Here is a 17,881-nt window from a genome sequence, read left to right on the forward strand (position 1 = left end):
TACTTATCAACCTAGAAAATTCTAAAGAATCAAACAAAAAACTAATATAACTAAGAAAGTTTAGAAAGATGGCCAGATAGAATATCTTTCTTATATATCCCAGTAATAGTCGACCGGAAAATTTAGTGGGAAGAACATATCTTTAAAAGAAAAAAAAACAATTAAACATGTGAAAATAAACTAAATGAGGCATGTGTGAGACCTAAATAAAGAAAATGCTACAAAGATGATCTAAATAATTTAAGAGATATACAGTGCTTCTGGAACTAAGGATCAATATTATAAAGATGTCAATCCTTCCCAATTTATCTATAAATTCATTGTAATTTGAGTTAAAGCTGTGAGTAATAATGCAGGAACAAACAAATGGAATGATGGAACAAGATAGAATCCAAAAAGAGACTCAGGTACATAAGGAGATTTAGTATTTGATTAAGGTGGGAAAATGATGATTTGTATTATTGAACGAATGCCATTCAATCAAATGACTATTCACTTTGTGGAAAAAAAGTTAGATATTTAACTCTCATCATAAAACAAAAATAAATTCCACATTGATAAAGATCTAAACATAAAAACAAGAGTTCTGTAAACCGTAAAGAAAAAGATTGACATATTTAATAACATCAAATTTTTAAAAACCTTTATGTGGCTAAAGATAACTTAAATTGAGAAAAATATTTGCATTATATTACAGAAAAAAGGTTAATATCCATTAAAAAAAGAACTCCTAGTCAATATATAAGAAACACAGCCCAAAGGACATAAATAGAAGAAATAAAATTCACAAAAGAAATAAAATCAAATACTAACCCTCACTAAAGAAATGCAAAGTTAAAAGCTCTGTTTTACATTCTAACACAGTAATTCTACTTCTAGGGCTTTTTTCCTAAAGAAATAATTCCACAGACATGTAAAGATATAAGCATGTTCACTTCAACAGCATCTCTAAAAGAAAAATATGCTGAAATTGATTAAATAAATTGAGGACAAGACATATAATAAAATCCTACATATACATAATATAGAATACATAGAAAGAGAACCACAATTATTGTTATATTAAGTTAAAAATAAAAACGTGCTACAGACAGTATGCTATGATCCAATTTTTGTAAATATAAATAAATAAATAAGTAAGAGCAAAGATGACAAATGTCTCTCTCTGCATTTGCACATGCCTACGAAAACTTCAGGGAAAGATGCTGTGTAATAATCTGCGAAGTCTGCTTAATTCTGGTAAGTGACTTGGGATGGGAGTGGAGGGAGAGTTCCTGTTGCTACCCTATAATAAAAGCATGTATTCCTTTTATACTTAAAGAGATACTGAGAAAAGAAAAAAGGGAGGGAGACAGGGAGGAAAAAGAGAAGGGAGGGAGGGAGAGAGAATAGGGGGAGTCTGGGAGAGAGAAGGCACTCAGGCGTAGTTGTTGCTTGGTATCTGTGGGGGACTGGTTCCAGGAGCCCCTGGGGATACCAAAATCCACAGATACTCAAGTCCCTTACATAAAATACAAGGCCCTCCGTATCTTCAGATGCGAAACCCACAGGTATGGAAGGTGGACTGTATAGCGAAATAAGAAGAGAAGCCACAGCTTTAGAGGTAACATCTGACCCCCACAAACTTACCATCAATGTCCTGGCTACATTACAACCCAAGGTGCCAGCTCCGAGCAGCAGACACTTGACAGACACAACCTTGTCTAAGTCCAAAGTAGGGACCAATCTCCAACACATCAATTTGAGATTTAGATCCACTGATGACTCAGCTAACCTAGAAAATGACAGAATTATTTATTTATTTAGTCAGTCACTCATTTATGCCCCAATCTTGTCCTTTTTAGATAGAAAGTAGCTGTATGAGAAAATAAGAAACAAATACTATGGAAATTAATATCAAAGGAAAAGTAAAACAAAGCTTGAGGGTGAGCGAGGAGGAGAAAGGTGACCACACAGAACACATGCCACCATTATCCTCTGCAACTGCACAGTGATGGGCCACCAATCTGATCCTGAGCTCCCAGCAGCCAAGGTGAAATGGGAAGCATGACCAGGTGTAGGAGTTACTGTGTCCAGGAATAAAAACACACCAGCCGCTTATGAGGAAAGATTTTCCTAATACTGAAAACAGAGAAATTTCTGTCTCCTCAATAAAGGGGGTACTTACATCATGCCTTCAATACAATACTGGTTTCTGTGAAATATTTCTTATAATGTCCTTCAGTGTAGGCTAATGGACAAAATCAAAGGGCAATGAATAAAGAACTAAAAGGTGGTGTAGGTACAGAGGTCTGAGAGTCTGAGCTTGAAGCAAGAACGAAATGTAGAATGTCTAGAGAAACGTGAATTGTGTGTCCTTCAGGATATCCATCATTAATATTAATTCTCACAACCAAACTTAAATCAAGAGGCAGCCAAGAGTGGATTAACACTCGTCGTCAGTGTGAAGGCACCCCCTGACTGAACTGGGCAATGCTCTTGGCCTGACAGAACCTGGTGTGCACCCTGAAGAAAACAGCTTCCAAAGTATACCTTTTAGGGTCCATACATTCGCTGAGGTTCACCATCCTTGGTCCCATGCCTCCTTTCTGGTTCTTTTCCCATCCAACCGCCTTGGGACAATCTTAAGGCAAATAAAACAGTAAGTTTAGGGAAGGAGGGAAAAATAAAAAGTAAGTCAAAGCAGCAAGATGGCTCACGCATCCATAAGCTTTCAGTTCACTTCTTTTTCAAGGAGGTTTGCAGGCCAGATTTGCATCTACTTGCCTCAGTTGCCTCATTTTCCTGAGCCACTAGGAATCTTGTTTAGAGACCCTCAGATCCAAGCACTGCCTTCCCACAGAAGGGCTTCAGAAACAGCCCTGGTCTCTGGCCCGAGTTGCCTTAACTTTTGTAGTTACTGGAAGTTGCTCCAAAAAAAGAATATATCTGGAGCTGGTCTAACCCTGTGAAGGGCTTTCTACCTTAGGAAGACAAGCCAGTGTGACTGCAGCACACCTTCTGCTGAGTTCCCACCTGGACCTGGACCTCTCCGTTGAGCGCATCCCTTCCACTCTTCATCCTTATGTTACCCTTCCACCCAGCCTCTCAGTTCCATCACTGCGCCTACCTGTCTCCAGACTTCAGTCCAAGGGACTGCTCTTCTGTTAAGCTGCCCTCTCCTTTAAGCACATCCTTAACCATTCAGACTTTCCTCTCCTCTGACTTTTCCCTTTCCCGCTGACCTCTTTTAACCGCTGCATTGGGTGCCTCTGTAACTCCAATTCCAGCTGTTCTCAAAATTTGCTCCACGCAAAGCTCTGAGAGGATAAAGACTCCATGGCTGACGGGCTTGGGAAATGCTTCTGTACACCTACCTGTGTTCTCCCTCTGCCCCACCACCACCCAAACCTGGAGCGTCACATCGCACATGAGGGAGATAAAGCTCCGAGAAACCTGCAGTAAAGGAGCCACTTTGTCTGATTTGGCTTTGAGCTTCCCAATCTTACCTGGCTCTCCATTATCTCCCTCAACCAGTAACACCAATTAAAATCTCACAGGACACATTCAGGGTAATGCTGCTCTATTCCACTGTTGCAAAATCCTCTTAAAAATCTCAACTGCTTTGCAGAATACTTCTGCTACCTCCTCACCTTAATGGAAACCTGTCTTCCTTGGTGGAAACCCGGCTTCCTTGGTGGAAACCCGGCTTCCTTGGTGGAAACCTGGCTTCCTTGGTGGAAACCTGGCCTTGTAAATCCTGCTAATGGGGGCCACCCAGTCTTACACTCCCCACACCTTGGGACCTCAGTTGCTCTCCCTTCCTCACTGAATTCCCAAAATTCACAATAAAGCCTCAACTCCTTAGCAGGGAATTCACTCAGCCACCTACCCTTCCAGCATCACCTCCAATATCTGCTTGAAGTAACAGTCTCTGAAAGAACAGAAGCTCCTTGACTTAAGGTTAAGAGATACAGGACTATGGCAGGAATTTTACATTTGTCTCTAATTGTACACTGGTTTTCTTTGGACATTCTCCTACTTTTATATTTCTATCAACACCTCTATTTTCCTTTCCTTGGGAACTTTTTAGCTTTCAACCTTTGTTTCTTAACATAATACTGCCCAATATAATTATGGGACCTAGAGGTGTTGATTTGCTTTACACAATTTTTTATTTCTGGGACAGGACAACCAATAGGAAACAAGGGGGTCAGTTATCTTCAAAAGCTACTTGGCTGAGGGTATCTTTCCCAGCAAGGAGCCGAAAAACAAATGACCCTTCCTGTTTTAACTCAGGTGCTCTGGTGCGGTCCTTTTTTACATCACAAAAAATTAAAACTGAAATAATATATTTGAGTTCTTAAAGAGGATAAGAACTCCAAAATCATTTTTCTGGGGAAAAAAAAGAGTTCAAACCAGTTAGTAACTCATATTTTGTTTGATTTTCTTACTATTCTCATGTTAAATTTAAAAAGCCTTCTCTAACACATGCACAGAAATTTGACAAGAAATTCAGAAACACAGTCTAGTACTATAATTAATAACTCCAGCCTCAGCTTTCTCCTGTTACAGATAAGAAATTATAAGACAAACACAAAATGTCATTGCAAATTAAAACATCTCTGTACTCAAGATGTTACAGACATTTTAAGAAAATTAGATGTACTTTAAACTTACTGATAATTTAAAAAAATACTATAGGTGACCATAATATTTAGTCTATCATATCTGCTTCCATATTAGACATACCCCAAATTAATGAGAAAGTATTTTTTAGGGGAAAGTTAGGCCCTGTCTTCCCCTAGCTGGACAAAGAGGAGGAGCACAGCAAGGACAGGAAGTGAAAGGAGGTCTCTCCCACCCTCAGCAGTGTCTGCGGCTTCCCTCAGCCGGCTGCTCGAACACTCTGTATCAGCAAAGCAGAGTGAGCTTGCCTGCACCACCAAGAGCAGAAGACACAGGATATTCAAAACTGCATTTCTTATAACACTGTCATTGCAACTATGGGATGTCTTAGAAATATTAAAAGACACTACCATACGAATACGTTCAGTTCACATTATGATACAGAATAACTTTACAAAGTTCTAGTTATTAAAAGGTTTTATTTACAGCTAAGAGGGAAAACATTAATTTACGTGAAAAAAGAGGAACATCTGCCTTTCTTAAACTAAATAATCTACACTCAATATCAAGTGTTAAGGCTTGACAGCACTGCAGCGCTACAGAAAACCTCTTTCTCGAATAGAATTGCACGGTGTTTCCTGGGTTTGCCAGCTTCACCAAGCATCAGTAATATATCACTGGGAGCAGGGAGTAAGAGTAATTCAGTGACTTTATCTTAAAACATGGAAAGAAAAGTGCCTCCCCCATAAGGTGGTTGGCAGGATTAAGTGAGTGACGTGTGGAAATAGCTGGTGGCCTGCCAGGTGGAGACCAGGCCGCATTACTGGTTACTTCATACTCACCTCATTCCCCTGGAGCTACCTTCCAGTGGCGGCTTAATGAAACATCACATGGAAGCTATTTTAGAATGTGCCAGAAGAGGGTGCTAAATCAAATGTATTGAATATCTAAAGACGGCAGAGAGGCGATAGATATTTTAAGGCTCTAAACTAACAAGTAAACAGCTTCCTCTTTTGCCTGATGAAGCAGAGATTTTAACACCCCTCACCCCCAAAACACACACTCACATTAAGGCACATGAGCCACGGATTAAAGAAAGCAGTGTTCCTTGGAACAATGCAGGTGCTGTATGGAGCAAATTAAACCATGTAGGTATGCACAAGTACTCTGGACAGCACGTAAGACATAGAAATCTGAGGGATCATCTTGGAAAGGGTTCTCGACTTTGGGTAAGATAGGAAATTACCATAAATTATCACTTATTAAGCAACTATAATATGCCACCATTGTGTCTGTCTTTTACACAGGAGTCAGATTCCTCATAGGGGTACTCCATGAGGTGGGTATTATTACCTTTATTTTACTCCAATTTGGGTATGTTATTCTGTCTTTGTGATGTGTACATAAATATAAATATATAAATAAATGCATGTATGTATATCTACACACACACACACACACACACACACACACACACACACACACATCTATATATATAACATTATCTGTGAGCCCAAGTTTCCTACCTTATGGAACAGGGAGAATAGCTGACGCCTACCACACAGGATCAGATGAGGAATATTAAACGTGGAAGGAGAAATGGCACTTTTGCTGACTGGCTTACTATACGGAGAATAAGATCACACACAACTTTTTGTAACAAATAAATATGTAGGTGCATTAATACTTCATTCTTCCTGTAAGAAGGGTAAGGAATAAAGACTTTATGTTAAGCAAAAACAAAAAATAGAGGGAAAAAGAATTCTCAGGACTGAAAAAACTGCCTGGAGGAAATATCCTGAGGACAATCTCTGCCTTTGTTCCTGTCTGAATAGCAGAGCATGCCCTCTGTTCCAGGGAAGAGTTCCTAGGGGCAAAGAGGTAGGAGCTGTACTTTTTTCTACCTCCATTGCCATTGTGAAGGGATGAAAGAAAAGTTAAACCTAATTTGGTTTCTGGTAAATGCTAAGTATATGCATTCTCAAAGACCGGCAAGTTACCTGGGCTAAATGCCATTTCTGGAAGCTTCACTTCGAAGATGATGCTGTGGGTGACGTCTCTCATCCCCTGCAGAGTGCGGTCCCGGAAGCAGAGCACTTCAACAGATTGGAAACTGCTACTCCTGATGTCGGGCCCAGATTTTTTTATTTTTTATTTTTTTTAAGGAAGGAAAAGAAAGAGCTCACGTAAGAGCTTCGGCAAACCCAGGTGGAGATGATTCAATTCATTGTAATTATGCCTCCCTGACACCCTCGGGGGGTGACCTTAACCTCTGAGAGATTCTGAACATATCCACGCAGGCTTCCTTTGTCCAAGTGTTTAGAGGCTGAGCGCTGAACTGACTATGATTTCTTTTTAGGTGAGTTTTATATAACAATTTCACATTGCACATAAATACTTCTGACAAATGAATCTTAAATGCAGAAAAAAATTAAAAAGCTCACAAGATATTAAAAAGAAACTCCAAGACAAGCATGGGCTCCTCTGGTCCCCCTTCTCCCACCTGAACGTACAGTCTACGAGACGGCAGCTCGGGCAGTGGTGAGGAAGCCCACAGCTCTACAGACTCACCACCAGGACAAGCAAGTATAACACTCTCCCTCTGCGGATGATCTGTAATCTAGCTATCTTTAGTGAACACTGTTATTTAAGTAAAGCAGACACAGAGGTAAATATCCAAATCCTAAATATAACGGAGCTTGTCTCATGCCTCCTCCCAGTCAATAACCAGCCCCTTCAAAAGTAACTCCTGCTCCAACTTCGAAGTCCAGACATGGGTTTTGCCTGTTTTGACCTTCACATACATGGAACCAGGGAGCACGTATTGTCTCAGGTCCAGCCTCTTTCACTCAACATTATGTTTTTTAAATTCATCCATATTGATATGTGTATCAGCAGTTCATTCAGATTCACTACAGCATCGCATTCCATTGCAGTGAATATCCTATTTATCGTCCATTTCATTGTTCGAGGACATCTGCGTTATTCCCAGTGTTTGGGCATTAAGAATAATGCTGCCATAAACGTTCCTGTATATGTTGTGCTTGCATCTGAGTATGCATTTCTGTGCTTTATATACCCGAGAGGGAAACTGCTGAGCTATAGAGATTTTTAACTTTGGTGGATACTGACAAACAGTTTTCCAGCAGTGTTTGAGGGTTCCAATTCATCCACATCTTTGACTTGGTATTCTCATCTTTTTAAACTCATTCTGGTGAGTATCTCATTATCTGGTGAGTATGCAGTAGTAGTTCATAATGGTATCTTATTATCTTTATTAATGAGTAGTATCTAGTTATACTTTATTTCCTTGATGATTAATGATGTTGAGCATCTTTTCAAATGTCTATTACCCTCTGTTTTATTTAGTCTAAGGTTGGGAAAAAGGGCAGATGGTAGCAACAGGAAAATCCTATCTGAAGGTGACTCAGATAGCTGAAGGGAGGGCTAGAGAATTTCAGGATGGGGACCTCCAGCTGTTGGCCCTGCCCTACTCTAAAATATCTTTAGGGCTGTATGGTCGGAGTCTGAAGCTCCATAACAGACCTGCTTAGAGGCTCACCACTGATAGAAACTGGATCATGACTGACTTATTGATTTATTATCTGGTTTCTATGCCAGCAGTGAAAAAAATCCATTTGGGAAAACAGAAATATAGATATAGTTAGGCACAATGTCAAAAACATATAGACACAGACAGACAGACAGACAGACACACACACACAAACACACACACACACACACACACACACACACACACGTAAATACCATCTGTGGGCTGCTAGGACCAAAAAATTCCTCAAAGGCCATCCAGGGTACTGGGCTAAGTTACAGGGATCATATACACCAACAGTTATCTGTGAACAGAAAAGACTTTGTGAGTGAGGCAAGTATCATGTCAGATTCACAACACAAATACTGCTAATCCCTCCTCTTTCCTATTTATGCTCTTTTGCAAAAGCATCAACAATTAGACACTTGGTGAAGGGTTAGAGGGAAGAGAAGAAAGCCAAAGGACCTCACACCAGACAAGAGAACTTCTTGATGGCAGGGGCTGTCAAATTCTTCTCTGCACCCCCCTATGTCTCACATTGGGCCTGGAAGAGAGTAGGAACTAGATACATTCTAGTTCCTAGAAGGAACTAGAAAGGAAGGAAGAAAGGAAGGAAGGAAGAAAGAAGGAAGGAAGAAAGACTGAAAGGAAAACCAGGAGGGAGGAAGGGCAGTCAATTGTCAGGGCTCACACGGAGAAAATCCTCGCACAAAGAGACATCATCTGCGAAAACTGCTGATTTTCATGTAATGAGAAGAGACATCATCTGCGAAAACTCCTGATTTTCATGTAATGAGAAAATCAAAGAAGGGTCACTACCATTGTAAATCCATAGTGAGACCAAATTAAAAAGCCGGATGGATGCCTTTGACATTGCTAACATATTATTTCCTCCCATTCCTCCCTCCTCCAGCTCCCCCAACCCTGATTTCCAACTGGAAAACTCAACTGAACTTCAAACACCATGTCTGCAGTGAAGACTGCCCCTGGTGGAGGTTGTCACCCGTCCTCTCTGCTTCCATAGCCCTCTGTACATTATACATAACATCTTTCACTTTTTCTGTCTCCTTCCTCTCAAAAGACAATGAGATCTTGATTTCTAAATACCATTCTCCCGCAAAAGGAATCAGGGCTCCATGGCTACGTGGCTAATTCTAGGGCTGCAGCAAGGAAAATACAAGATGAGCCTGAAGCACCTTCCACAGCAGAAAGTAAGGAAGTGCTCAATAAGCAGAAGGACGGGGGCATGTCAAGTGGGCACCCGAGACACCTGAAGAGCTCTCAATGGCCAAGGCTGGGACAATCTGATCAACAAAATAAATAACGTGGTATTGGATTATAACTGATATAAATGATGAGTCCATACTGATATAAATGGTGAGATAAATAAATACGAAGGCGAAGGGACAAATCCTCCTTACAGAAGATTTCCAAACAACATATGTAGATACCTCCCCCTCCAGGAGTAGAGCTGAATCGTTCTCCTCCTTGAGTGTGGGCTCGACTTAGTGACTCACTCCCAAAGGAAAAAAATAGTAGGTTTGCAGTGGAGAAAGCTGGCAAATTCTACCTTAAACAAGTGATCAAGTTTAACACCATCAGGGATGCCATGTGAGTATCAGGTAGCTTGGATATAATGATGACAAGGGCACTTCACCTTAGTGGTATTCTTTCCAAAAATAACCCCATCTAATATAACCCATCTAATCATAAGTAAACATCACACGAACCCAAATTAAGAGGCATTAGACCAAAATAACTGAACCAGTACTCTTCAAAACTGTCAAGGTCAAGGTCACTAAAAACAACAAAAGTCTGAGGAACTGCTGCAGACCAGAGCTGATGAAGGAGACATGACAAGAGAATGCATCTGGGATTCTCCTGGGTGAGAAGGTGAGAGCATGGTCTAAGAGACATGTTCCTATGAGAAGCAAGAGAGCTCTGAGAATGAGGCCTCTAGCCTAGCGCTCCCTCTGAATGAAAATGCTGTCTCCCTGGATGTCTTCTGGTCCAGCTGGCCACCGCCACCACGTGGGGCACCTTTTTATTTTGTTCCCCTCTATCGACTGTGACAGAGGGCATCTGCCAGGCATACTACATGATTAGGTAATCACTACTTCAACTTCACATTTAAAAAAATTCACCGAAGGCATTTACCTCTCTGTTATCCAGCAGAGAAGAGAAGAGAAGAGAATGGCCTGATGCAGTGAAAAAAGCACTGGCTGGAGCACCAGCGGGCATGCGTTCTAATCCTGCAGCTAACTGATTTTAAGACCTTGGGGAAGGTCTTCCCTCACCTGTAAAGTGAAGCAGTAAAATAATTTTATCCCAAAGGATTCCTTCTAGCTCCAGAATTATAGAGCTTTATAGACCATTAAAGAGAAAAAAAATCCTGTATAGCTTACAAAACAACACAGTCTCTATTAAGGCTCAATCTTACCAGGTGTCTAAAGGCTCTTCAAGTTTTATTTGGGAAGAACCCAGATAGTATGAATCCAGGAAATGCCATTCATATAGAGACACTGAGTTTCAGTTTTCAAGTATGACTCCATAAACCGAGGCTCTTATCAAATGTCCTGCCACTTACTCGAATTTGACCTTCAGCAATTTACTTCACCTCTCTATGCCTTAATTTTCTCATCTAGAGGGTAACTCTCACCTGCACTTAGCACAGAGACTGGGAGCAAGATAAGCGCTCAACAAATGGTAACTGTAACAACAATATAAATAAACTCTATTGTGGTAGATTCACTCACGTCTTTGTTCAGTTCAGTCTATCACCCTTACACAGTTACCTACCTTCAGTTTCAGGGTTATCTTTTCTTAACCAGCAGAGAAAAAGGAGGCTAAGTTCTAGTTTATCAAATATTCTCTGGCTCTAGGTTTTACCATCTGCAATTGTAGAGTTGGGACAAAGTGATGTTTAAATTATATAAATTAGAATGTTACCTTAGATACAAGTGGATGCCTAATTTCAAAGAATGAGCATATTTCTGACACTAAATACAAAGGCAATGAGGCAGGAAGCTAATAAGAAAAAGAAATCTTTTTCGAGAAGACCAGGAATAAATTTCTTAGAGCAACCTGACCTAAAATGAGCTACAGAGAAGAAATGAACCACTGAAGAGAAATTTATCACTTACTGGTAAAGGGAGGTCAGCTTGAAAATGCCTTCAAGTAACTCTCCTACCCACATGAGGCATGCATGAGTATGCATCCGGACTGGAAAATGACAGAATCCATTTGACACTAGGCTGAATACCATTTAATTTTCCTTTGATGATTCAAAAGTGACTCCAAAATCTTCAAGTGCTTTAGGAACCAAATCCGGAACCTCAATCATTGTAGGAATTAGTCCACACAAGGCTGGGTAAGCCAGTTTAACTATATGGGTAAACAGATTTTTTAAATGGCAGTCAGAAATAACCATTGGCTAGGAGATCTGGATTCTAGAACTGGCTTTGCCACAAATTCATTGTGTGAACTTGGGCAAATCTCTTCCTTTTACAATACATCAGCAGAAAGAAACAAAATGTCATTGCAAAAAAATGCTTTGTTTAGAAGGTTTATGAAATAAACACTCTTTTCTCCTTGGCTGAGGGCATACAATTCATTGAAGTTGTTCAGTAATGATCTGGCTGCAATCCACCCAGCAATTTGCTGAAAAAGTACAAAATGAGAAAGAAAAGAGGGCAAAATTGTCAACTTGAGTGTGTGGAGAAATTTCCACATTGATGCAAAAAAACATGCTTATCTGACAAATGGCTGTCTACTACCCAAACACTCAATATAATGGGAAATGCACAAGGGAGATTATGTGTCTTAAAAGCATAGGGGAAAAGTTCAGATATCTAATGCACGGCGATGTCACAGATGGCTGCCATGATGCCGAGATCACTAAGAGAAGAAAGAGCCCCGCTAACAGCAGACCAGTTATTGCTCCTTTGTTATTTATTGCTCTTGTCCAAAGATTTTACAGCCCTAGAATGAAAGGCTAATGTTGTCAAAATTACAAAACATTTCCCAAACATTTAATCTTCAATAATTGCTCCGGGGCTTCCCTGGTGGTGCAGTGGTTGAGAATCTGCCTGCTAATGCAGGGGACACGGGTTCAAGCCCTGGTCTGGGAGGATCCCACATGCCGCGGAGCAACTAGGCCCGTGAGCCACAACTACTGAGGCCGCACATCTGGAGCCTGTGCTCCGCAACAAGAGAGGCCGCGATAGTGAGAGGCCTGTGCACCGTGATGAAGAGTGGCCCCCGCTCGCCGCAACTAGAGAAACCCCTCGCACAGAAACGAAGACCACACAGCAAAAATAAATTAATTAATTAATTAATAAACTCCTACCCCCAACGTCTTCTTTAAAAAAAATAATAATAATAATTGCTCTGAAGAAAGAAGTAAAACTCAATCAAGCAAGCTTTCCTTGAGGATTGGCAACGGGATAGTGACAGGGGCTGTTTCAGCGTAACCACCAGAACTGCTGCAACAGTGCGGTGGCCCCGTGACTTATAGTGGAGTCATTTCTTTGAGGGAAAGCAGAACTTAAACAAGGCCCATTTTCAGCCAATCGAATGTGTGGCAATGTACAGAACATTCAATGCAGCAGGAGAAAAAGTCGGCAGCTTGTGGCCACAGTTACTGCAAGCAGTGGTGCTGGAGGGGCCCCAAGGCTTGGGAGAGCCGACTGGTCCAATCTCTCCCCAACTCCGCAGCCTGTGACTTCACACTGGGAGCCCGAAATGGGCCACGGTGGGAGAGGTGAGGTCACGGAAGTAAGCAGACACTACAAAATCAGGGTACCCCTATCGCCAAGAGCCCGCTGTCAAACATTTACCAGCACACGACCGATTACAAACCTTAAAATGTTCAAACTCTTAACCCAGTAATTCCACATCTGAAATTTTTCCTAAGGAAATAAATAATTCAAAATATAAGGGGAGGGGAGTATGGGATTTCATGCACAAAGAAGCTCCTAAAAGTGAAGAATTATGAGAAACCTAAATGTCAAAAACTTGGTAAATACATTATCATACAAATTTATTAAAAAGGATGTTAATGTTGAGTTTCATATTATGCTAAAATACTAAAATAAAACAGAATATAGTAGAATCTTAGCCTTTAGAAAAATGCACATAAGATTAGAAGGAAATACACAAAATGTTTACTTAAAAAAATTCCAAAAACTTAATGGAAGAGCTTTGTGAGATTTTAAAAACAGAAAGATACAGCTGGACATAAAAATAATGAATGGAACCACACCAAGTGCAGCTCATTTACCTGCCAGTATTCTCGAAGTGGGCACACAGCACCGTCCAGACTCTATGTGATGAGCTATTCGTGACTCCTAAATCACTCAACTGGGTCTCAACTAGCATATTTCAAAAGACAGAACAGGATAGAAAACAGAGTGCATAGCCCCTAGCAAAGTATTATTTTGTGAAAGTTTTGCTTCAGCTTTCTATGCGTCTGTATATACATCTAAAGACACACATAAATATGATTAAATATGAATCATAATGTAGCAGGTATTTTTAACTACAAGTAACAGTCAAAGGACTTTGGCATTAAGCGATCCCCTAGCGATCACCTTTAACAACCGTTAAGTCATCCAAGAAACGAGAAGAAACCAACCAAAGATGCACTTGCTACTCAGCTTTACTTAAAGAAAGCATCATTAGTGAACTGGTCAAACCTTCCTGGATGCTCCGAGGCCTTCTGAAAATTTCCAGAAGGGCTTCTCCTGCAGGCAGGCCATGCCTAATTTCTCCAGGTTTCTGTTAAAACCAAAAAGGCAAGAAAGTGTGCCTCTCTTTGGTAAAGGCAAAGTTGGCTGCATGACTCAGGACCCCAAAATTCCATCTATATAGAATAGCGGGAGATGGAGGTCAGTCCACAGAAAATCATTTTCCTTTGAAAATGAAAGGTGACAAATGTATTCTAAGAAAATACAATGAGAAATATTATAACATGTGAGTAAAACCTAACAAAGCCTGTTTATATCCATCATCTCTTAATTCTCACAACCATCTTATGAGGAAGAGGGGGAGGAAACTGAGACTCAGAGGTCACAGCCCACGAGGTCGCAGGTGGACCCAACATCTGGCCTCCCTGCTGTCATGTCGTGCTGTGAGCTACTGAGAAAAACGTGGATGCTCTTTTTCCCACTGTGGGAAGCATTCTGACTATAGGAGGTAAGATAATTCACATGTGAAGGGGCCGCCATTCCCCAGCCTCATTTCCATTCTCCTCACCTGTAAAATGAGAACGATACTACTCACTCTGCACGGTGTTGGAAGGGTTACTGATACCACGTGTGAGTGACCAGCTCTGTGCTGGACACACAGTCAGAACTCAGAACGTGGTAACAGCAGCCGCTGCTGACTGAGTGGACAGTGCGCCCTCTTCAGGGACAGGCACCCGCTCCCTCCCAGCGAGCTGGGGCTCCGGACCTGAACAGGCAGTGCCTCCAGATGCAAAGGTCCCAGCTCTGGCTGGGAACAGAGATGGGCCACCCACCTCCAGATCTCAGCAATCCCACAGCCTTCTCTCCCCACCAGGGCAGGCTAGCTCCTGTCCTTCCCTTCATGTTTCTCTAAGTCAGGGACCCAGAGAGGATCCAGGAATGCGTTTCAGTGTTCTGTGGATCCCCTGACGTTAGATATTAGATGCTTATTTTTTGGTGGGCAAGGATGATTGCTTCCACCAAATTCTCAGAGGTTATACGTTTGACCATCATCCCTTCCTCAAATTAAGAATTACTGCTCTAAATTACCCACAGCAGATCACACACCTCTCCCATACTCTGTCTCCTGTCAGACCACCAAGCACGTCTACGATTCATGCTACATATTGACTTTAGGTGCACAGACAATTTGGAAACGCCTTCATAAGCAACACAGCCTGAATCAGAAGACCATATGAAACAGAACACTTATAATGAGCCCTATTAGGAGTAACCTACCGCTTGTGAAGGCCTCCTATGTAAGGGGCACTGACCCAGGTATTTCACATATGTGAGCTCCAACCCTCACAACTCATACACTCACGCCCTCAGTCCCCCTTTGTATTTACACACCAGACATGATACCATGGGCTGTAGATGCAATGGTGAAAAATCAGACAGGATACCTGCCCTCATGGAGCTTACGCTGACATGGGAGAAGAAGATCAAAGGCCACTCAAGAAAATGTACAATACCATTGTGCTAAATATTACAAAGAGGAGCCACACAGCACTATGAGAACCCATCATGGGCAGCATAAACCTCTTTACAGTGGTCAGGGAGGGATTCCCCAAGGAATCATGAGTAAGTTTCAATCTGAAGAAAGAGTGAACACTTCACTGGGCAAAGGGGAGGTGTGGAGGTGGGGAGAGAAGAGGCAGAAGAGAAAGGAGACAGGAGTTCTGGGCAAAAGGCACGTGCAAAAGCCCTGCAGCAGGAGGGCACCCAGCACCTCTGAGGGGAGCACAGAAGGACTTGGGGCTGGATCCACACAGGGGCCAGGCCACGCAGAGTCCTGTACGCCACGGGAAGGAATGAGGTGTCTATTCTTAGAGCACGGGAGAGAAGGCATTGCTATGCTTCAATCTCAGAGTGACATGATCAGATTTGCTCTTCAGAGGACTGCCTGGGGTGATATGGGGATGGACTGGGGGGAGGCCTAAGCAGCACAAGGAGCCCCATTAGGAGGACCTGCAGGAAAGCAGACAAAAGACCATGAAGCTCAGATCGGGGTGGTGGCAGAAGAAACGCAAAGGCGGCAGACCGACAGAAGTTTAGGACACGAAATCTATGGGACACGGAGGTGGTAAAAACGGAGAGGTGTCTAGCAAGCTGCCCAGATTTCTGGCTCTCGGAACTGGACGGATGACGGTGTCATCAAGACAGCGATGCCCAGAAGAGGGCCAGACTTGGGCGAAGATCATGAATTCAGCTTGGAGATACTGAATTCGAGGAGCTGGAGAAGGCAGCAGGGGGCTGGATACTGCAGTCTGGGGGTCCAGAGGAGGTTCAGGCTGGAGAATGTGGTCACTAGGGTCGTGGGCACCAGACTCCCCCAGAAGAGAAAACAAACTGAAAAGAGAGAAACCTGGAGGGATTCCAACAGTTCTCCAGCTTTCCGTGAGGACAGCAGGGCTCACAGAGGAACAGTGGCTTCTCGGGAGTCAAAGTCCTGGTAAGAGGAGGCAGGAAATAATATATGAAGCCAGAGCACAACTGCAGGGGCTCACACTGAAAACAATGCCTATCTGTGGAAATACAGGATAAAAAATCTCAAAGAAACTTCATGACTCAAGGAACACGAAAGAGCAACTGGAATTATGTGAAAGCAAGTGAACAAGATCCATGCCATAAAGGCCGGAGTGACCTCAAGTGAAGTGATACGTAGGTTTCACAGAAATCATTTCTTCAGGGCTCTGCTCAAGTCCACAAGTGATCCTGCCTGTCCACAAGGAACTCTCTCCTCTCTACATGCACACATCACGTGCCCATTAAGTGTCTGGCATTACACTAAATGCAGAGGATGTGCTGTGGGGTATAACACGGTCTCTGTGCTAACACTGCTCACGGGCTGGTCGGTGATACGGGCAAGGCAGACAAGCAGCAAACCAAGATTACACGCGAGCCCAGTCACTGCCAGGAGAGAGGCTGCTACCAGGACACAGAGGAGGGATACCAAACAGTACAAGGAATCTGCCAGCGCTTCCCAGGGGTGATGAACCGGAAAGGGGGTGGGGTGAGGCATTAGCCAGGTGCAGGAAGGACAACGGACAGGCGTGACTGAAGGTGGGAAGATGGGGGGAAGATGGGGGGATTAGGGGCGTCTGGAGGTCACAGTTGCAGCCACAGCATAGGATGCATCTTGGGGAGCATCAGAAGGTAAGGCTAGAGGGATAGGCAGGCGCCAGGTTTGAGGAGGCATTGAATGCTAATATTTCTAACTTTATCTTGAAGTCAACAGGAGCCACAGAAGGGTTTTAAGTAGAAGAGTGACACAATGCAATTTCTGTGTTAGAAAATGCGTTTGGGCAGCAGTGTGGGGAATGGATGGGACATTCAGGACCACAGAAGGGAGGTCTGCCAGGAGGCCATGAAACTCCTAAGAGCCCACCAATCTGCACAGCTTCTGGTGATCCTGTCTACAAGACTGGGCACAGATGCACAGATAAACAACCAAAAGTATCATCCGTATTATTTCGTTGGCACTTCTCTTCCGTGACTTGAGTTTCTAGTTAACTTTCCACAAGTCAATGTCTCATCTCCCCCTAGAAGGCAAGAACAGGTATAATCATATTTCATAATTTCTGGCTCATAGGAGGTGCTCGGTATATGCGCTGAGCCATGCCAGGCTTTCCTGAGATCAACCTTAGCCAAGCGAAGGATCTGTGTCTGTGTTGGCCAGTGGCTGGCCTCCAGGTCGGGGCCCTGGCGAACACGCCAAGACCGCTTCAACGGAGACTCCAGAGAGTCGTCCAGTCGTTAAAAACTGGCTGCTGCTGACAGGGCTTCCCTGGTGGCGCAGTGGTTGAGAGTCCGCCTGCCGATGCAGGGGACACGGGTTCATGCACCGGTCCGGGAGGATCCCACGTGCCGCGGAGCGGCTGGGCCCGTGAGCCATGGCTGCTGAGCCTGCGCATCCAGAGCCTGTGCTCCGCAACGGGAGAGGCCACAACAGTGAGAGGCCCGCGTACCGCAAAAACAACAACAACAACAA

At 42.9% G+C, this 17,881-nt stretch overlaps 1 protein-coding gene across 12 annotated transcripts in view; it reads right to left on the reverse strand.

The window, feature by feature from the left end:
* Positions 1-17,881, reverse strand: part of ATG7 (autophagy related 7) — a 235,970-nt gene that overhangs the window by 185,073 nt on the left and 33,016 nt on the right. For all 12 annotated transcript variants that reach the window (XM_049715542.1, XM_033437376.2, XM_033437372.2 and 9 more), the window contains 4 exons: positions 8,377-8,465; positions 6,609-6,730; positions 2,533-2,623; positions 1,630-1,774 (listed from right to left, as the gene is read on the reverse strand). In XM_049715542.1, the coding sequence (XP_049571499.1) occupies positions 1,630-1,774; positions 2,533-2,623; positions 6,609-6,730; positions 8,377-8,465 (447 nt within the window). The remainder of the gene's footprint in view (positions 1-1,629; positions 1,775-2,532; positions 2,624-6,608; positions 6,731-8,376; positions 8,466-17,881) is intronic.

Source organism: Orcinus orca, chromosome 10 (genome assembly GCF_937001465.1).
Source record: "Orcinus orca chromosome 10, mOrcOrc1.1, whole genome shotgun sequence".
Lineage (NCBI taxonomy): Eukaryota > Metazoa > Chordata > Mammalia > Artiodactyla > Delphinidae > Orcinus > Orcinus orca.